Source organism: Engraulis encrasicolus, chromosome 23 (assembly GCF_034702125.1).
Source record: "Engraulis encrasicolus isolate BLACKSEA-1 chromosome 23, IST_EnEncr_1.0, whole genome shotgun sequence".
Lineage (NCBI taxonomy): Eukaryota > Metazoa > Chordata > Actinopteri > Clupeiformes > Engraulidae > Engraulis > Engraulis encrasicolus.
This window is the reverse complement of record NC_085879.1, coordinates 10,498,899-10,520,850: the sequence shown is the minus strand read 5'-3', so window position 1 is coordinate 10,520,850 and position 21,952 is coordinate 10,498,899. Positions and strand designations below refer to the sequence as shown.

Below are 21,952 nucleotides of genomic sequence, written 5' to 3'. Positions count from 1 at the left end.
CACTGATCTCGTTCCATCTGGTGTTCTGCAACAGACTAATTGATACAGCACAACATATTGAACTGAGGTTTGAAGTACCGTAATACAGAATGAACACGAGCCATGTAAAATGGTTGTGTTTGTCGCAGAGTGGGCCACCGCTACTGTGATATCTACATTGAGCAAGACAATCGATGCAATAACTTTTGGATACCAATGAGTATGACATGAGTATCAATACATGAGTATGTCCTCTGTGTATATATTCACACACACACACACACACACACACACACACACACAGTATGCACTCCTTGCTCTGTTAGTGGGTTATTTTGGCACTGCTAATTGTATATTCTGCTCACCTAAACTGTTTTGTGAATTAAATGTGTGCTCTGAAGTGTGTTGCTTTCAATCTCATTGAACATGCATAGTGACAAACACCATTCTATTCTATTCTATTCTATTCTATTCTATTCTATTCTATTCTATTCCAATCTATTCTATTCTATTCTATTCTACACATCAGCTCGCCACTCGATCCTCCTTTATTCATAGACTGGATGAGTACATCAATAAAATTGGCAAACAGTGATTTCCATTGTAAAGTTGTATAAAAAGAATTACTTAGGCAGACTCGTGTGTGCACTTACTTTTATGGTTGAAAAGATGGGAGCATGGGAGGTGGTTTGAGATGGAAACATTTCATCATGGTATAATGCCTTAATTATTGAATTGAAATCTGCCTGAGTGTATATTAAAATCGCCTGTATACGTACGTATGTGTACGTTGGTGTTCCAATAAGAATGTCTTCTCTGCCACTTGTGTGTCTATGTCCTCTCTCAATGTGTGGTCTGTCCGAACATTGCCATGCTTGATTGTTATTTACATTAAGAGTGGCGACAGGGTGGGGATGAGGGAGTGAATGTAGTGTATGTGGGTAGTAAGTGTTGTCTCTTCAGTGACAGTGTTCGTATTGTAATGGACTGTACAGGGGCCTATTCCAAAACAAGGTATGTTATCTAAGACCAATACATTTAATTAATGCCGAATTAAATTGAAATAGGGGAACTATTCCAATATAAATGATCAATTCTTTTAACAGTCTTAAACATGTATGCAGGTCTAAATCATGTCTCTTCATCCAAATCTTAAACCTGAGCACAGCAATAAATTCCCCATGTATGAAAACCTATAGCTGGCATATATTTAAGAGTTGACCTTGTTTAATCAAAGACATGTACTGTATATCTCTGGTGATGGTGGCCATATTGGATTCCTTGATTTTGAGGTAGTATGGGATTTTTTGAGCCTGGTACACAGCAGATTTGAGTTAAGCATCTTTCAAAACCCATGGAAATGCTGTAAACCAAACATGAACACTAAAAAAAGACACTTTATCCAGGAAGCAAAAATATGGACACAGAGAAGTGTAGCATTTTTGGGTCAAAAAACAGTGCTTTTTTGGTGGTGTCATCCCATGTTCTACTGCCAATAACTAAAGAATGGAAATAGGTAGACACAAACTTCTTTTTTCAGGTGTAAGTAGAGAGTTCAGTGCAGTTGTTGGTAGTATTGGTGTTCACAAAGACATCAGACATTATTTTCTGTGGATCTTGAAAGTTTGATCATAATGCTAAAAAACGTTGACAATATGAGGCTCCCAGTTTTAAAAAAGCTGCCAGCCAATTATATAAGCATTTTCTTCAAATCTGACATTAAATCTGATGACAGAATGGGGTTCCCCATATATGAAAACTTAAAAATAAGTCTTATTTTTATATTCATACATTGTTTAGTCAAAAAGAAAAGGGATTGCGAGATTTTAACCTATTGTCGGCGGCCATATTGGATTTTGCCCGTTTGAGGCATTTCTGTACATTTTTGCGCCCGGTATACAGCAGATTTGGATTCAGCACCCTTGAATACCCCTAAATCAGTTGTATACCAAAAATTAACATGATTTGCCTTCAGGACCTTAAAGATGGCCTCTCAACGTCATTTAATTAATATTGCCGTGTTCCCAATTGTTATTGAATGTGTTACGCGTTGGTCCTGTTTTAAAAAACGTTCTGGTTGCTTTGTTTCAAGACGTTTTTGCAAGCTGGCAAGGTGGCTTGTGGAGAAACGAGAGAGTGTTCCGTGTTTCTCGTGGAAATGCGTCTCTGATTGGCTCATTCCTCCTGCTCTCAAAGAGACGCGTCTCTGATTGGCTCAGTCTGATTGGCTCCAGTTCTTGGAGAGAATGTAATGGGAAACAGAGTCGCCACTTCCCCGGGTGGTACTGCACTATAGGGGCGCCAACGGAGGCGTGCAGGCTCCATTCAGGGCTGTGCTCTTTCGACAGCGACCCCTAGGCGAGCTGCAGGCACGGAGCAACCGGAGTGAGCAGGCTTTATGTATGAGGCTTTGTGCTGTGTGTGTACCTGAGAGTAGCAACCAGCTGATAGCTAAGCTAAGCTATGTTTCGGGCCACCAGACGTTGCTTGTTTTGAAAACAAGCAGAAAAAAATTACTCGACATGTTTTTAGATAAATGGGTCGATATAAACCTTTGTGGGCAACGCCTTCTTTCGACGTGACGAAACACAGAAAGGCTTTCGTGATTCGCTCGTTTCTCTGCATTATTTATGTAAATTGGGAAACACCGGGAAACACAGCCAGGAGAGTTGACGCACCGCTATGAGAGCCTTGCAAGTGACTTTAACTTGGGGTGACCGTCCGATCTTCGAAAGGAGTGAGTAAAACTGAGTTTTATCGGAAGTTGGCCTTTAAATAAGCACCTTTTCAGAAATCCTGCCTAGACTATAAGGTAATTTAAAGTGAGACATCCAACCAAGTAGCCCACCGAAGTTTTTTTTTGCCTTGGCCGAACATACCGGTAAGCCGAGTTTGATTTTAGTGTGGTAAGTTTGGAGATCCTGCCAGGTTCCGTTGGCGCTTGCACTAAGCTATTCGGGATAACTCAGTAACTCGGGTAATGTTCGGCCAAGGTAGAAAAAAACTTTGGGTGGGCTACATGCCAGGATGTCACGGTCCAAATGACACTAGGTTGAATCTACTCCGAACCATCTCTTTGAAGTGCTTACAGACAGCCCTAACAAAAGCCCTCACACTCACAGGGCATACCTCGGCTCCACCACACTGCTTAATCTTCAGACCTCAGGCCCTATTTCCATCCGCACAAAACATCATAACACACACACACACAAACACACACACACACAGATCATAGGCATACCTGGGCTCCACCACATCCCCGGTAACGTTGAGCAGCGTCCCCCCTCGGGGATCGTTGGGTCCGTCACCCAGCAAGCCCCTTGGGGGAACGCCGGTGGGGCCAGGAGGAGGGATACCACCCCTCATGGGAGCCCGGGGGTCGGCCATGGGGACTAGAGAAGGGGAAGAAAGGAGGAAAGGAGAAAGAAAGAAAAAGAGAACGGGGAGGAAGAGAAACAAGATGGGTGGGGGTGGGGAAGAGACAAATAGGGGGATAGAGCAGGAAAGAGTTGGGAGAATGAGAACGGTAAAGAGAAAGATAGAGGGGAGAGAGACAAAAGAGAATGATCAATTAAACAGCAGGTCAGCAATAACACGTGAGCCAGTCATAGATGAGACACAGTCACAGTGTAAAAGGACATATATCCATCAACGAGATATTGATATATGTGCAGGTGGAGAGCACCAGTTTGGGAGAAAAAAGTGCTGCTTGAGAAACTATAGAGCTGTGACCATGCCTGATGTCTCCTAGTAGCCAGTTCAGATTTTATGACTTTAGACCAATTTTCAATCTTTATGAAAGGCCTGTTGCAATTGAAATCTTCATGGGATAACTGTATTAACATGTTGCCATGCCAACCTATATGAATGACACTCTTCATAGTCTTGGCACAACGTCTTATAATGTGGCTGCTTTCTGACCAAGACGTACAGACGTTTCATGACACTGACAGTTAAAAACAATAACTGAATATATGGTTTTCTGCCAATAGCCAAATCTCAGATTCCTGATGACTCAGGTCAAGACTAGCATTGTTTCACATTATGATTGAATGGTCCCTCCCGGATTTGCAGATATTTGATGCAAAAACACCATTTGGGAATGGGCTTGTTCACAGTTGTATACAAACCGCACAAGAAAAGAAAAGAAAAATGTATTAAATTCGAGAGGCAGCATACAGTAAAGATGAAGGTAAGTTTGATTACAACTGATAACTGAGGAGTATTGCACAGCAAAAAAAACACAGCACAACACAAATCAGTCGATGCAACCAGACAAAATGAGACACAAAACACTGCTAATGAGTCAACACTACTAACATGTGCTGTAAAGATTTTTTTAGAAATGAAAAACAAACTAACAAAAACAACTAAACTATAACAAAAGAGGCCACTTTTGTTGTTTTGGGGGGGTTTGGAATGATGCCATACGAGTTATGCAATCTAAGCACAGTCACGTGGCGGGACTGAGCACAAAAGGCTGTCTGAACTGAGCTTCAAGGAAAGACTGACGGCACTGGCGGCACGGCACTGCACTGCACTGCACCTCTATCCATTATTCAACCGTGCCATTCATCCATCCAAAGTCAACTCTGCCAGCCTCCATCTCCTCTGACGATCGCTGTATGACTTGAATGTGTGTGTGCGTGTGCGTGTGTGTGCGTGTGTGTGTGTGTGTGTGTGTGTGTGTGTGTGTGTGTGTGTGTGTGTGTGTGTGCGTGTGCGTGTGTGTGCGTGTGTGCGTGTGCGTGTCCATCCAACATACACAACTGAGAAGCGTGAGATACATGTGGGTTTCCTGTTAGCTGGAAATTTGGCAGTGTCAATTATTTAGCCAGATGGAGCAAGATTAAAGGGGCATTGACGACACACACACACACACACAAGCACACACACGCACCAAGACACACACCAGTTTAACCAGTTACTCTGGTCAAACGTGACAGGGCTATCAAGACTGAGTGGGAGAACTTATCACAACATCTGGCGTGTTGCCTGACCTGGTAAATTCTGTGGAAATGGACAGCATCCAAGCTAAATTTCCTTTTATTAACCTGCCTGCCTGATTTCCACATTCAGAAATATATTTGAAATTAAATGCCAGTCATTTGTCATGGCTGTGCCGTCACACATCACCACTTCAGACAGAGTGATATAAATAACCTGGAAGAACACTTAATTCCAACTGCATCACCAGCTAAACATGCACAGTGGAACATGGGCAGCACCATCGCACATGGACTGGATTCCTCACTGCACTGCTGTGAGAGGGCTGCAGCTTTTCACAAGATTGGAAGAATGTGATTCCCATGTTTTATGAATCACAGTCAGCCCACGGCCTATATGAACTGGATTTATGGAGGAGCCGATATACGTTGTCGACTTATGGGGGACAATATAAAAGGCCAAGAAGACGTACTGCCAATTCTCAGGATGAAACAAGCAGACTACCTGAAGCTGTCCTTTGTCATCACACTTTTTCTTTGTGCTCTTTCAGGATATGTGCACCTCTATGATAATCTCATTAACCAATGCTGATACAATATATTTAAAAAGTGCCAAATATTGACCACATATATTGACATTGTACAGAGCTGGACTTCTTTCTGGGGCTCCCCAAAGACTGCCACTACAAGCTCACTCTTTTGGGTTTATGTGTTTATGCAGGATCAAGAGTAGCCTGGCAAGTCAGGAGGAGGACACTAGGGATCACTAGGGATCACCTGGCTTTCTAGGCTAGACTCCTACGGCTCAGACGGCCATGGGGGCCACACTCAAGGGGCAAGTTGCTGATACCTTGGGGCCGCTCGCCAGCAGCCTGGCCGGCTGCGCCCACAGGAGAGTCCTGAAGGTTTCCTGGGCCAGCATTAAAAAAAGAAATCACACAAAGAAAGAGAAAGAAAAAGAAGAGAGGATAAAAGGGAAGATAAAAAAAGAAGAGTGAGGAAGGGAGAGAGAGAGAGACTTCGACTGAGACAAGGAGATGGAACAGGAGAGGGGTTTTCCCCAATGGTGTTGGGCCATGAGGGATGGAAGGAACGTGGGTTATTAGATGGGCTGAGACACCACGCTGATGATGATATCAGAGGAGGAATGACTCGAAGAAGGTGGACAAACCGGATCGAGAGTAAAGGCCTTGCCATGGTATGCTATGCTTTTGTTTTGAGCTCTTAAAACAGGTGATAGCTCCAATTAGCTAAACTTTGAATAGATAGGTGAGAATTGGGCTCGCATGTGGTTAACAGTGAACGGACTGGAGCAAACAGTTGGCAGGACTGTCACTGTCTGAAACCGGGATGTCACCATCTCTGCTGGGACAACTTAGACCTTCATCAATAGTCATTGTAGTGGTGAAGGATTTCACCTTCAGGAAATACACGTCTCTCATGTGATTATACTGCAGACATTCACAAAGTCTACTGGTATCTACCATCTGATCACTATAACTGAAAACACCCCACCCATGCAGGTCCTTCCAGGAAGTACTTCTTTGTCACTCACTTGGATATGTTCTAAGTTAAGTGGTAGGCATACAGTATTAGTACTAACGGAACCACATGGCTTTGTCTTTGCTTGGGAAACTGAGCCACAAGACTCCAATTCTAAGAAACAGTTCACCACTGTCATAAAATGGGCAAGCTCCTATGTCACCTGCTTGAAATATCTCCAAAATGAATATATGGCAACCAAATTAGCCAAGCCTGTTCATAAGGGCAAGGATTAGCAAAGGTCAAATATATACACACGCCATATTGTGTACATTCCAGAATTTTCTATGGCGGCAGGGTTTCATAGCGTCTTTTCAGATTGAGGAATTCCTGAAATCACCTGTATGCCTCTTAGGGTTATAATAGCTGACAGGACCTGTGCTTTCTGAGGGAAAGGTGTTTCAGGGAAAGGGGTATGAGTGCGAGGCTTGTAGCAGTCGACCAACAGAGGGACAAGTCAATGACTGAGGGAGGGAGAGACTGCCCCTGCCCCTTCACAGAGGCCGGCCCAGTTCAAAACCTGGGATGCCAACAGAGGTAAAATGTGAACATGTGCTGCCCTCTAGGGGTTAAAACATGCCTACAACAACCACAACTGAGTGGAGGAGGAAGCTAAGGAAAAGGGGATTAATAAGTAAGGGTTAACGTTCGGCGAGAAGGTCGCTACCGTGGAATAGCAGCACGACAGAGAGAATCTTTAGACCCCGACGCGGAGCGGAGGGGTCTTGTTCTCTCTGAAGTGCTGCTATTCCACAAAGCGACCGACTCGCCGAAAGTTAACCAGCTTATTATATGGATATACTTAAATGATTCACACATGGCGGGGACATTTCTTTAGGCCCATTTAATGTTAAGTCTATTACAGTTTTTAATGTCAAAAGATTGTTGCTGCGCAAAACAAAACAGTGCCGTTGTGGAACACCGCTAGGCAACAGCTAGGTAGCCAGGACAACAGGTGTTGTCTATCACAGCAGCTGATTAGAGTCTTGTTGATAAGTCGCTTTAGCAGTGAAAAGTCTTGTTGCCATTGACAGCGGTCTGTTATAGACCAACCCGTCCGTTATCGAAAATTATTATATGGTTGTGACGTCATCTGTCGAATGCTCCATTCATTTCAACGGGGCTCCCCAACGTTCGGACGTCTGTTATTTTTCGATAACGGACGGGTTGGTCTATAACAGACCGCTGTCAATGGCAACAAGACTTTTCACTGCTAAAGCGACTTTTCAACAAGACTCTAATCAGCTGCTGTGATAGACAGCACCCGTTGTCCTGGCTACCGCTGTCAATGGCAACAAGACGTCCACTGCTAAAGCCACTGGCTTGTATACAAGTCAGTGGCTAAAGCGAATGTTTCATATCACTCCGCAGGGGGTCCGGTCTTTTGTCACTCTAATCAGCTGCTGTGATAGACAACACCTGTCCAGGCTAGCCTACCTAGCTGTTGCCTAGCGGTGTTCCACATCGGCACTGTTTTGTTTTGCGCAGCAACAATCTTAACATTAAATAGGTCTAAAGAAATGTCCCCGCATGTGAGAATCATTTAAGTATATCCATATAATAAGCGGGTTAACTTTCGGCGAGTCGGTCGCTTTGTGGAATAGCAGCACTTCAGAGAGAACAAGACCCCTCCGCTCCGCGTCGGGGTCTAAAGATTCTCTCTGTCGTGCTGCTATTCCACGGTAGCGACCTTCTCGCCGAACGTTAACCCTTACATAACAGACGTGCGAACGTTGGGGAGCCCCGTTGAAATGAATGGAGCATTCGACCGATGACGTCACACCATATAATAAGATCAAAATAACAACATGAGGTAGAGGAGGGGGAGGACACTCATCATCATATAAAGCATATTGCACAAGACATGACACATCAGCATATTTTTACACCTTGTGTTGTGTTCAGCTCAGTTCCTCAGATTGTGACTCAGTTCTTATTCATACACAGGGTGTGGTGATAGTATTTAAAACAGCAGTGAGTTGTGGCTTGAATGAAAAACTCGAAAGGAAATGGGAAGGAGAGTATGTACCTTGTCCCCTGTCCATTGGCATGGGGCCACCCTGGGGCATTCCCATCTGCGGTTGCATCCCTCCTACGATGCAGAGAGAGAGAGAGAGAGAGAGAGAGAGAGAGAGAGAGAGAGAGAGAGAGAGAGAATCACTGTGTTAGCTTGAGGATTCAAGTTGTATTTGACAGTCATTTGAAGGTACTTGAAACAGATCAATTATCGACTGATCTCCATGGACAGCCACATTCACACATGTAGGTTGGTTGCAACAAATTAGTCATTCATGGGTAAGCGGTTAGGGTGAATGCTAAATCAAAAACTGTATTAAACAAAGCCAAAAAAAGTAAATAAAACCGACAGACAGGGGACAAACGTTTCGGGTCTAGCCCATCATCAGTGTTCCCAGTTTGTCCCCCGTCTGTCGGTTTTATTTACTTTTTTCGGCTTTGTTTAATACAGTTTTTGATTTTGCATTCAGCTCCATTGTGCGACTCCTTTCGTCCTTTTCATTATACTGCTCTTGGAATTACGCACCGAGCAATACGCTCAGCATAAGACAGTGGCGCGGACGCCACCCCACCATTACTAAGCGGTTAGGGTGTCAGACTTGCAACCCAAAGGTTGCTGGTTCAACTCCTGACTCCACTAGGTTGGTTTTGGGGGAAATAAATTAAGCAGTGTTCTCCCCCATCCTGAGGTACCCTGAGCATGGTACCATTCCACCACACTGCTACCTTGGGGCGCCGTTTGAGCAGGTGAGGCATAAATGCAATTTAGTTGTGTGCAGTGAGCACTGTTTCACATTGACAATGGGAGTTTCTCCAGGTGGGCTTTCAAAACAGACTTCCAACAGACTGAGTCCTACAGAGTTCATATTACCCAAATGTAAACAAAGAGAAAAATCATTAATTTAATTTAAGAAAATAAATTCCAGGCCTGACCCTAAGCAAAGTTTGACAGTTTCATTCTCACAGCTGAATTGTCAACATCAAATCCCTTGAAACACTGTGTACATTCAATTATCCAAATCCCCACCCTCCCTAGTGCTTTTAGCCTTGTGATGAAGTCACAAGACGTCATTAAAGACACAAGTTGAATTCAATATTAAAAGCCTAATTCATAGGTCATTATCTCATTTGCAATTGGGATGTGGAATGGGGGAAAGTCCCCCAAAAGTTGCTGTGCATAGGCAGAGGGAGACTTTATTATTTTCTCCGTGGTTGCCGGCGTCAGCAAAGCGCAAAGCCTCAAGTACAAATCGAGGATGGAAGCTTGGATGAAGTAATGTACCCATTGTGCTGCTGATATGAATGTCCACCACTGGAGAAATCCTCTTTCCATTTGCATAAAATTAAACTTGTCAATTTCTTTTCACCATCGCTTGCCTCCATAGGAATTACTGAAACAAAGACCACCACTTTTCTCCATTAGCTTACATGCGGATACGGTGCGGTGCAGCAAAATGTAGTGAGACTATACAAGTTTTGTTGTGTTTGTAATGCAATAGGGTACCTTAAAGTGTTTATGAAACGAAAACAAACGGTCATTCCCATTAAAGCCTTGTTTTTTCTGATAGCATCGATGAGACTTTGAACCCAATCATCCTGGAGGAACTTGTGAAAATGGCAACTCAAAGTGTGAATTCTGTGAAATTTGGTGTGACTAATGAGCTGGGCTGTGACATCAAAGAGGAGAGTCCCTGGTTTGCTAGTATGGCGATGTGAGAAAACAACACACATTTGATGGACCCACATCTTATAAAGGAACCAAAATTCTGATGCAAACATCAGCGTGTCGAAAAACCACACATCCAACCTCATGAGAAAAAAAAACAGCAGCACAAATCTATTTCAGAGGCACTGATACATCTGCAGAAAGTGACATGTCTGACAGGCGAAGTGACGATTGTTGACATAGCCTGACAGTTCTTATGTTTATGGTTACAGTTGCTAAGGACGCTTTGCCATGACCCAAAGATGACATGGCGTGTGTATTTGTTGACAAATGGGGGACATTTTGATTTAATTGCGCGATATAGTGTGATTGAAATGCATGTAGGCTACATGCAAAAATATCATCAACTAGAGAAAAAACGGAGGTATTAGGCTGTTGGAAAAACACCCTATATAGCCTGAGTCCTCAGCATATTTTTAGCGTTTATCATTATTATTATTTTTTGTGCTCAAAGTCACAGGCGTTGCGTGTCCCTCAGCCTGACTCTGAGGACGAGGTGTGTCCAAACGTCAGCCACACATGCACCACAATACTAAAAACAAACAATCAACGCTTCAAAGTAGGCCTACGCTATGCAGTAGCAGGACTTTTTCTAGGATTTTTTTGGCATCAGGGAGCATCATGGCAGGTTACAGGGGGTGAAGGGGGTAGTTCCCCCCCGAATGAGACATTAATTAGGGGCGCTCAAATATATATAATATAAAAATAAAAGTATGAGGGTGCACCCACGGAGGTATGAGGGTGGAGCGCCCCTATTTCCCCGTTCAGAAAAAGCCCTGAGTAGCCCAGTCTGTGAGTTGGCTGTCCTCGACCGAGAGCACCACGCTGATGCGCGGATATCCTCCCAAAACCAATATATTGACCAGTTGAATGGCAATCAACAAAAAGTGCATATTCCGAGAGCATTCGCAACGGTTAGGCATGTAATGTGCATTACCCTTTCCTGAAAACAACATACAAAGCAGATGGACAAGGTAAAACAGGGGCAGTTTCAGTCTGCACGCCGGCGATGTCAATTGTTGGAACTGCTTGAGGCCATAGCATTCTCTTCAGTCCAACCATGCCCGCGACCTCCACATTTGTGGTGAAGCACAAGGGGTGGAAATGTGCCGAGCACAACAGTGACCACAAGCTTGCTTCAAAACGACGCATTGGATCCACAGAGCCCTAGCTTGATTTAGCCTTCTCCTTGTTGGCCAAAGTTCCATCATTCTTCACAGAAGAAAACTTGTGCAAAGATATTCCTTCTGTCAAGTAGCCATTTTTGCAGCTGGCACCGTTCGGCTCTCCAGCAACACACTGCTTGACACTGCGCTTTGTTTTGGTACTAGCCACCATTGATCTGAACAAGGTGGAATGAGGTGAACTCACCCCTTCTATGTCACGCATATCATTTGCATAAAATTTGCATGTCACCAAAAAAACACTTTTTGGGAACGTTTTAACATGACTTTTTGGACAAAATATCACCCAGACAATATCCCATTTTATTCACAAGGCTTAGAACTTTCAGAATCTGTCCTGGAAATGGTCAAATTCCTTTACTTTGTTTTCGTTTCATAAACTCTTTAAGCATCCCTTTGGCCATGGCTGGATTGGCCATAGGGCCTACAAGGCATTTGCCTGGTGGATTGTGGATGATTTTGACCTGGCCCTTCCCCTTCATGGTATCAGTCCTCATGCCACTACAGCAGGCCTCTCAGAGCTAGTCAGATTTAAGTACCATTAACCCAAGCCCAGCCTAAGCCCTTTTTGGGTAAGAGTGCCCTCAGCCTATAAAAACCAAAATATCTCAGCCTCCGAAGAACATAAAAACACGACATAACTTGCATAAGCTAGGACTCTCATCTAGCATTAGATTGTGATCATTCTGCTACTAGAGACATTGATAATAGACTAGCTCCGAAATGTCTGTAGCTCCAGCTTTTTCCAATGACTTCTTTTGTAACTTTTCGGCTACAATACAAATTTTGAACTTGAAAGCCTTGTGTGCACCTCATCATTTTTGACTGTCTCAGTATCTCTACTTTTGGTGAGCAGTCGCACCAAGCAACACATGATTCAAAGTTAAGGCGCAGACGCCAACCCTTTTGGTTCATTCAGCTCCAACATATCCAGATTTTCAGTTTAAAAAAAAACTGTGTCTCTCCAGGCCCCTGGGTCAATGCAGCATATATGCAGCATCAGTCTTTAATGGGTTAAGGAATGGCAGACTGGAGCAGCGTTCTTACCTACTGGTCCCACTGGCCCTTGCCCTGGCATGGGTCCTGGCACACCTCCCATCGGAGGAGGCTGCATCATCTGAGGAGCTCCGTTCACATGCATCCCAGGCTACAACCATGAAAAACACACAGAAAAATGAACAACAACAACTAAAAGACAAGAGATTTTAGAGATGTGTGTGTGTGAACCCAAAACATTGCCTGGATTTCGATTAAGAGGGTTCCAACAGGATTCACTGTGTCTTTGCAACTGCAATTTCCACTTTCTCAAAGTAAACAAATGCTCCAATTTCCCTTAATTTCTGATTTCTCAAAGTATACAAACAACATCTGCCTACTAAACGTTTGTGACTTGAGAGCTTCCAAGCAGATGACGAGGGGTGTGGTGTTGAGGTGTGGATGCGGTACTCACCATGGGCTGGGGCTGTGAGACGGGGACGTTGGGCTGGGGCAGAGGCTGGCTGGAGGCCGGGACTGGAGCCGCCTGACTGCTGGGGATCAGGGGCTGCACCGGAGCCTGGCGGTGGAGCATTTTCTGCACAGACAAAAAAGGAGCACACAGTTGTGAACATTGAGACTCAGCGGCAACAGCGGCAGCAGAAGCAGCAGCATGACAAGACCTTTCAGTCATTAACAGGCAGGCAACTTTCATATGTATTGATGCCCCATTCACCAAAGTTTGCAGTCTATGAGCTGGCTGCCTGACAACAGCGTTCCAAAGAATATTCCTGATACGTCACTCTTAGACCCTACCATGCAAGAGTAACATCTCTCCTACTACGCTATACTCTCACTCTTGAGACTTTTACCATGCAAGAGTAGCAATCTCCATGCAGCCCACTACTAGTTAAGTCGATGTTGCACATCAATGACAATCACATCAAATACTGTCATAATTGAGCATCATACCAGTGCGATCTCTGGGTTTGCGGCAGGGCACAGGCCAGTTGTGGATTACCATGACCATTATCTCTTTCTTACATACAGTGCTACTACTGGCAGTGTACCTGCATAACCAGTTATCACCATCAACAATCATCCTATCGATGTGACCTCAAGATCTGTATTCATGGTCTATGATCTAGATTAGTGTCTCTCAACGGGGGCTCTACAGCCCCCCCAGGGCCATTAGGAAGCCCTTGGGGCACGTTGAGAAGCGGGGGGTTGCAAAGGGGAAGCACTAGTCTATTCTCATATGGCACATTCCCCAGTGGTGGGAGATAGGATGTTTCTGACATGTCCTACTAGCTGAAATGCATTAGAATGCCTGTTGAAGCGGAATGTTCAAGTCACGACCTGGGGCCACATCTAAGTACTAAGACTCCATCCCATTGAAAATCGTGACGTCAACACAGCAGTGGAAGACCAGTGACAGGGGTAGTTTATGTAGCACATGACTCCGCAATTATCATTCTGTGGACAAATAGAGCTGAATTGGACAGGTTAATGGATGCAAAACTGCTCATGAGCTTTTTTAGCATGTAGTTATATTGGCATTGATTCTTTCAAAGGTGATATGCGGCGAAATGAAAAACGCATGGTGCTGTTTACGCAGCTCTTTTTTTTTTTTAAGTGAGCAGGTATTTTAGCCCTCCATGTTTGTATCATGTTTGACCTGCTGGCTGGAACGCTTTGGGTGGGATGTAGATGACTCCTGGTTGCATATTGCGTAGTTCCAACAGCTCAGGAATGCACAATTAGGCGTATGGCTCATGATGAGATCAAGGGGACTTTGCACAAAAAAGTTTGACGTACACTGATCTAGACCCTCAGCCAGTGCCTACTACTGCCAGTGCCAACATAATCATTCATCCTCCTCCTCATCATCATCATCATCATCATCATCTCAGTGCTATTTGACAGTGGTAATAAACCTGCAGTTTCAGTTTGGGGAAAAAAATTCAGGAACCCCTGAGTAATCAGGAAAAAAAACATGTTAAATCATACCAGTGCGATCTCTGGGTCTACGATCCTCATGACCACTTGGGCCTGCAGCAGAGCATAGGCCAGCTGTGGGTTCTGCAGCAGCATGTTCCGCGCCTCCTGTGGGCTGTTTTGCACACAAAGCTACATCGACAGGTGAGAAGGGAGAAACATCACAACAACGCAACCCATGGCATTCAATCATGTATGGAAAAGTGCTTTAAGGTCATGCCGTTCGTACTGACAAAATTAAGGAAGACACACTATAGAGTAAGGTGACAAGCACTGATATCCCATTCAATACATGAACTGCTAAAATATTAGTGAGTGACTATAGTCCATGTCTAAATGTGAGGAAAGGCGTTTATAGGTCATGTAGTGTATGGTACAAACTAACAGGTGGTGTTGGCACCAGGATTGATTACATTTCAGTTAAAAAAAACATTAGGGCCAGCATTAGGGTCAGCACCCTCACATCAAAGCATTTATGAGTGAAGTCTGCTCCAAACTGAAAAATTGACTAGGATTGGATTAAAGCAGTAATCAGGGCTGTGCTTGGCAAGGATCCAAAAAGCAGGAATTATACAGAACAGAGCTATTGATGTTAAAGAATGGTTTTACAATTGTGTTTTCAGGTTGGATAAGCAGGAACTCCAGATTGATCTGGAGCAAGAAACACAATGGCCCTCATTTATCAAACTTGCGTAGAAACCATCGCAGAAAAGAGCGCAAATCTCATCATACGACGAGGCTCACGCGAGATTTACTAAACATGTGTACCTCTCCAATCTCAACGTAAGAGCGAGCGGCTGTTGATAAATCCAGCGTCTGAAAACCATCGTAATTAGAATAATCACACCTTCTCTAAAACGGCGGGAAGGAGACTGCACCCCTGAATTTGCGACATGGAGAGACGCAAACCAGCTAAAACATCCACGTTTCTGGTTGATTGACAGCTTGAAATTGGGCTTTACGCGAGGTAGACAACAAAATAACACGTGGAAATAATCAACAGCAGTAGTCAACAGTGTTTCGGTTCTCAATATGGAAGGGGTAGAGATTGATTTCCAAATAATTATGGTTACAATCAGTGTTTCCCACATAAATTTTGGAAACTATGGGGGCAGCAGGGATTTTTTTTCCCNGGGGGGTGGGGGGGGGTCTTCTCACGCGGGCCTTTTTTTTTTGGGGGGGGGGGTGTATTCACACAGCGTAAATGCAAAACAATGAGTACAGTATGACATTGGCGCATGGAGAAACTATTGGCCTGGGCCTACATTTCAGCCATTTATATTTTGAGAAATAAGGCTACATAAGATTTTACCCATGACATGTATAATAGTAGTACATTGTCATTGTCAAAAAATGCAGTACAGTGAATCATTTCTGTTTACAACACAGTTTCATTCGTCCCTCATGCATATAATGAAAACAATAATAAAACAAAATAGGAGCAGAGATAAGAATTTAAGAGCACTGTGAAATTGTTAACGCATAGAGAAAAAGGGTCTAAGAGGGTAGGCTATGCCTTTTCCCCCACACACATAGGCGTACACACATTCTACATGAGGGGTGGTCACAGGGCCAGTTTTTCAAAATTCCTTCCATTAAAAGGGCTGAAAAACACATTACACATTTATGTCTATATTCACATTCATTACACATTCATTTCTATATGCAGCCCGATGTCTCCACTGCTGTGTCAATGAAGGCCTGTCACCTAACTCATTACAACTGTAAAACAAAGCCTGGGGAGTCTTAGTAAACTCATCCCAACTGTCCCTTCTCTGAAGGTTTTTTATATTGCTCCCAAACCCAAGTTAACTACAACAACTTGACTAGGCTTTTGATCCCTCTGTCTTGCAAGCACTTGTGGTTTTCTCTTTAGGATGTATTTACTCCAGGAGGAAAATGCGAAGGAAATCGTAATTCAAATCGTTTTTAACAAAAACGGAAATCGTTAAAAAAAAAAAAAAAGTAAAAAAAAAAAAAAAAAATTTTTTTTTTTTTTTTTTAAACATTTTCGTAAACTATGGCGGCCAAATTTAAACTATGGCGGGCCGCCATAGTTTCCTCAATGTATGGGAAACACTGGTTACAATGATTGACTACAGTAGACATAGTGAAGATATTTTTAATGAATATATATGTATATTTTTTAATGTATGACAATAAACCTTTTTTGTAAACGAGGTCAAGAAAAGGGTCCTACGTGAAACTGGCCAACAAACAGTGCCCAAACCATATGTTGGGGAAGGAGAGTTTTACATGTCCAGTGCGCTGTCCTTCTCGCGCTCATGTGCGCCCTGCTCTCCTGCGCTCCAGTCATTCGAGGGGATAGCTCTTTTACCACCTATGGACGACTAAAGTGTTATCGGACACACGTGTCTGGTGTAGTAGGCCTATATTCGGATAGTAGTTGTGTGCGATCAAACGTCGAAACTCAACCGGGAGATTATTACTGTAGGCTATGTATTGATTGATGTGCGCATGAACTCCCAGCTGTTAAAAAGAAGGGATGTCGGTCATTGATCCCACGACTGAAGGCACATTCCAATACACCCTATATACGACCAATACGACCTATATGCCAAATTAACGCAACACTAGGAAGGGTGCACCAATTCAAACAGGTAGACGTTGGCTTATAGCCAAAATATACAATGTAAAAACATGTTTTAATTATGTAGGCCACATATTTATGGTAATGAGTTGTTGCGCTACAACTGCTGCTCAAGTTGGTGATCATAGTCATCTCAAGTCCAACTTGAAAACGGCGTACACCGTCTGAGAGCAGTCGTAGGATTTCATCTTTCCTGCGCTTACGATGAGATTTGATAAATGCCAACTGGTCGTAGAAAAAGAACGTACGCACGACGTACGTATGATTCTCGTCATACACTGCTTTGATAAATGAGGGCCACGGTCTCTTGGCGCACCATCTATTCCTATGAGCTCAAGCAAGTAATGGCACATCATAAATAAGCCACAGTCGTGCATATTTGGTCTGTATGCTTTCATTACTGATCGTGAGCAGAGTGAGCTTCTCTCCTCCAGGTCTGGGATTGCCAAAGGCCACAAATGCTATATTGTGTGTCTAGAGATTTTAAGGCTTTATGCAAGCATGGTTAAGTTGGAAAAACAGGAATTTGACGTATACTGGTGGAAGTGAGCAAAGTGAGCGTCACTCCTCTCTCTTCCTGACAAACCTTCATCTGTTTCATGAGTTCAAACATCTGCTCAGGGGGCAAGCTGGCCACTGCACGGCTGATGGACTCTGGAGCTTCCTCAGGGGCCACGTTGTCACCGTACGGTGACTCGATGATGGGGGCGCCCGTTCCCAAACCTGAGGGGGACAAGAGCAATGGGCTGGACTTCAAAGGCTCAAGCTGTAAAATGTGGCTTAATCATTTAGATGGGTCACTTCGTCTATTAAAAGCTACACCAAATGTATAACAGTTACCCACAAAACGTCATTCCTTAGTTATGAACACAGATTGCATAACATAAATATGATTTTGCCATGAATCATTTTATGCTGATGTTTAAGACACAGATCATCTTCAGGGCGCTGGGACGAATTTTAAGGTGACGGTGCATTTTTTTCCTCCATTCTTTATTTGTTTGCCATATTACTGCTGCTGCACTCCACTCATTTGTCTGCAGTAACATTTGAGAAAGCCTCATTTAGGGAACCCAAAAGTAGGGATGCAAGTGCATCCCCCTTTCCTGCACCTATGATCTTCACACCAGCTACTATGGATAAAATACAATATTGCAATAACATTGTTTCCACACCACTCTAACTGTAGTAAATGTGTCCACAGCCGGAACCAACCGAAGGGCAGCTCAGCAGACACTTACTTTTCAGCTCCTCTTTGTTCTTCTCACTGGCTGCATTGTCCACTCGCAGAGCTCTGCCGCTGAACTCTCTCCCGTTCAGGTTCCGCATGGCACTGAGGGCCGTCTCCTGGTCCTGATACTCGCAGAAGCCATATCCTTTTGGCTTGCCCGTCTCTCTGTCATACACCAACCTGTTCACACAAACAAACACACACATTATACATACTTTTATTTGGATCGCAGTCCATGAAAAGATACACAGATCCAAACAAATACTCAGGCAATTCACAGTAGAGTTGTGAGAGACACCATGCAGTTAATACTTCGTTCCCGAATTTTCTATGGATATATATGGCACCTCTGTCTACAGATGGACAACGTGCCTATGATGGCAGAGATTAAACAATACTCTGCTAGTCTTTTGGCAGTTCTGTATTGACCACAGACAGACAGACAATCAATCAATGTCCTGTGCCCTGGACTTGCACTTATGGTGCAACGATGAGACAAGGTCATCAGAGGGTATGTTGACTTGTGAATACTGCAGCAGCTACAGCCAAAAAGCAATCACGTCAAAAAAAAAAAACGAGTTACTTTTCCACTACATTCTGCAAAAGGTATTATGCAATGGTGTGTTCCATACACAGTGCATTCCAAAATAAGACTTCTAAATTTCCCAGACATCTAATATCTTACTCAGCCATGATGCCCCATGCCAGACATTGGAATTACGGTAAGCATTACGATTTACGACACTTACCTGAAGCTCACGACGAGACCCACTTCGGAGAAAATATCCTTCAGTTGTTCTTCAGTGGCCTCGTAGGGGATATTTCCCACTAGCGAATGACATGAAGATTTCAAAGTAAGCAATGACACAGATGACAGACAGACGGTTTCTGGCGACAGTCGTTTTGCCATACGTGCCACACAACGAAAATGGTATCCGACTAGTGTGACATTTACAAATGCCCAACTTTAATCAGAGACTTGTTAGTACACAGGGGAGGCTACCCCTTGGTAACTGGCACTCGGGCCAGATGTTATCCTCTTTGCATTTGAGTAGGGGCCGAGCAGGAATGTAGGATTGGTGTAACTAGCATTGTGAAAGAAGACGCATTATTATTAAACAGTCAGGAGAGGGCTGTGTTATACAAACAACCAAATAATCAAACCATGGCGATGCAGTAAACGAGGTGAAGTTGGTGGCTCTGTGATTAGTGGCCTGACTAGCCACTTGCATTACCCAACAAAAACATTCCACACAATGGTCTTCCCTTGTAAATGTGATCTAGCACTATCATCGTCGCACAAACTCACCAAAAACTGAACGCAACGAACGGTCTACGGCGGGATCTCTAGCTGCAGCGACGGCTGCAGCAGCAGCGGCAGCAGCTAAGTTCGCCATGTTTTACAAAGCTTCTCGAGAGAGCGGAGTTGTTGACACGGAAACACTACTTGTTTGACTGTAACTACATCCGGGGTTGTAAATATTGAAATCAGAATAAGAGCATAGGGGGTCGAGTAGATAAAAGCCTGGCAAATGAACCGCGATGCAAACCCCGTCCATCACGTCTCGCACGATTATACAATAATGGTATAATGTAACATAAAACTTTTAATAGCCATGAATCCCAGTTGGCGCAGTGCTGTATTATCTTGGTTAATCTGCATTTTGTAGAACAATGCAAACTCTGACAATGATGGTCATATTTCCGATGAGTTCCCTTCCAGTCTTTCGATAGTGATAGGTTATCTGAGAACAAATAATCTACACAGGTCTCTGCTTTCATCCTCTTCGTCTAAAGACGGCCACACTTTTCGCAAATAAAACCAGTTTGAGAAAATATTCCGCAGATCACCAGCAGATGGCGCTCCATCACAGGGTGATATCGAACGACAGCGCTACACAATTTCATATTCTCCATTCAGTGCACAAATCTCGGAATCTAAACTGGCTCCTGTTCTTTCACATTGCATTCCATTACTTTGTCTCAGTAACAGGGGTAGGCTAAACCCAAGTTGCTAAACATATATATGTAAATGAAACTTACTCTGCAGCAATGACAATGATGGCGTCGTGTTGTCTAGTCCTGCCTATTTCAGCATTTCGTTGTGCTTGTCTGATGTTAGTCTATTACAATAATTATCCCATTAAATGAATCTGGACATCCATCGACATGTTGACCTGAAAGTGGTGGAAAAAAAACTTTGGTTCCACTGGGGCTCGAACCCAGGACCTTCTGCGTGTAAAGCAGACGTGATAACCGCTACACTATGGAACCTTGTGGCCATGTACTGTAAAACCATCACAATATAAAGGATGGGTGGAAACAATATGGTATTATCGGATTAATTTAGGGTTAGTAAACATGACAACATCCGAAGGGGACAGACACATAAACAGCACTCCCACTGTAGTAGGTGATTCCCTACATTGTGTTAGACAGTTGGTCTCGTGTGTCGAGGCTGTCTTGGGAGTCTTTCTTTACCAATGCAATATTTTAAACTGATATCCAGTGAAACTCTATAGTATCGATGTTGTTTAATGTTTGCTAATATATTCACTCATCACAGATAATATTAAATGCTATTTGCATCGCGTGCCATAGCCTACAACTAGGTATCGATACGGCTTGCTCTGCTAGACGGTGCAACATTTTGGTTCTATGTGCGTGGCATAGAACGATGACATATACAATGTAGCGATGAAATGTTGCCTACGCTGAGGAAGGCAACAAAATGTAGCCAGTAACCCTTTGTCGAACTAATTTAACCAGGCTCGACGCAGGCGGCTGCCCCAGCTTATTGGACCGCTAACGGACGACATGTTGAGAGGTCAGCATCGCTGGTGGTGGCAAGTGGCAACTCAATTGAGTAGCGTATCGAGGCGTGCACGTGCTAGTAGCGGACCACAAGAAGCACGTCATTCAACAAAATACAGATGAAGAAATATAGGCCCATACTTACAGTTTGTTCGGTCACATGGTACGGCCAAGGCAGTGGTGTTGTGGTCCAGGGCTCCTTGTCCTAACACAACCTTGGGCTATATTTTCAGTAGCCTAGGCCATATTTTAGTGATTGAATAGAGATACCGGTAGGCCTATCCAGTGTTCCAAAAAAGACACCAGCATTCTAGGCTACATGACAACCCAACTTCAATTAGCTCTAATGTCTTGCTCTAGCCTAATGTAGATCCAGCCAATCATTACATTTGGAACTGAGCCTTCAAATATCATCACTTGTCCTGATGCAGGATAATACTCTCACTAATGTTAACATCTATTGCACTTTTTTCCTCAGCTAGGTTAGTTAAATGGTTGTAGGCCTATAGTTAAGGGTAGTTTATGCCTCGAGATCAGCGTCACTGCATCATGATGCAGTGAGCCGCGCAGTTAACGTAGTGAAGCCCCCCCCATCACGCAGGTACTCTGGGGCACCTCCCCAAAATTGTGTCTCGACGCAGGGAGCGACGGCGTGAAAGGGCGAAAATAGGTCTCTGATTGGTCCTCTCGACCAGCCTGCTCTGTCCTCGAGTCGAGAACAAGCGCTACTTCCTTGTTCTAACCTTCGTCGGTCTACGGACTGTGAGCTCTTCATTAAATAAGTTGCCCGTGCTTTGTTGTTTGATTTATTTACACGAACCGAAGACAACACATGCGCTTGCAAGTTACGACGCTGAAGTTATTTGGACAGTTGAACAGTGGTTCCGAGGTCGAGGAAACATTCCGCTTCGTCCTCGACAAATGAGCCAC

General features: G+C 43.8%; 1 protein-coding gene and 1 non-coding gene across 2 annotated transcripts in view; both read right to left on the bottom strand.

Annotated features, from left to right (window-relative positions):
• Positions 1-19,655, bottom strand: part of cstf2 (cleavage stimulation factor, 3' pre-RNA, subunit 2) — a 32,959-nt gene extending 13,304 nt beyond the window's left edge. Inside the window, exons 1-9 of the mRNA XM_063190254.1 lie at positions 19,518-19,655; positions 18,958-19,036; positions 18,219-18,388; positions 17,564-17,700; positions 14,379-14,498; positions 12,844-12,966; positions 12,441-12,540; positions 8,497-8,559; positions 3,221-3,371 (exon numbers count right to left, since the gene is read on the bottom strand). Coding sequence (XP_063046324.1) covers positions 3,221-3,371; positions 8,497-8,559; positions 12,441-12,540; positions 12,844-12,966; positions 14,379-14,498; positions 17,564-17,700; positions 18,219-18,388; positions 18,958-19,036; positions 19,518-19,605 — 1,031 coding nt within the window. The 5' untranslated portion in view covers positions 19,606-19,655. The remainder of the gene's footprint in view (positions 1-3,220; positions 3,372-8,496; positions 8,560-12,440; positions 12,541-12,843; positions 12,967-14,378; positions 14,499-17,563; positions 17,701-18,218; positions 18,389-18,957; positions 19,037-19,517) is intronic.
• A 754-nt stretch (positions 19,656-20,409) lies between these two features.
• trnav-uac (transfer RNA valine (anticodon UAC)) lies at positions 20,410-20,482 on the bottom strand. Its single transcript has one exon. It is a non-coding gene; the product is annotated as a tRNA-Val (tRNA).
• Between the last annotated feature and the right edge of the window lie 1,470 nt (positions 20,483-21,952).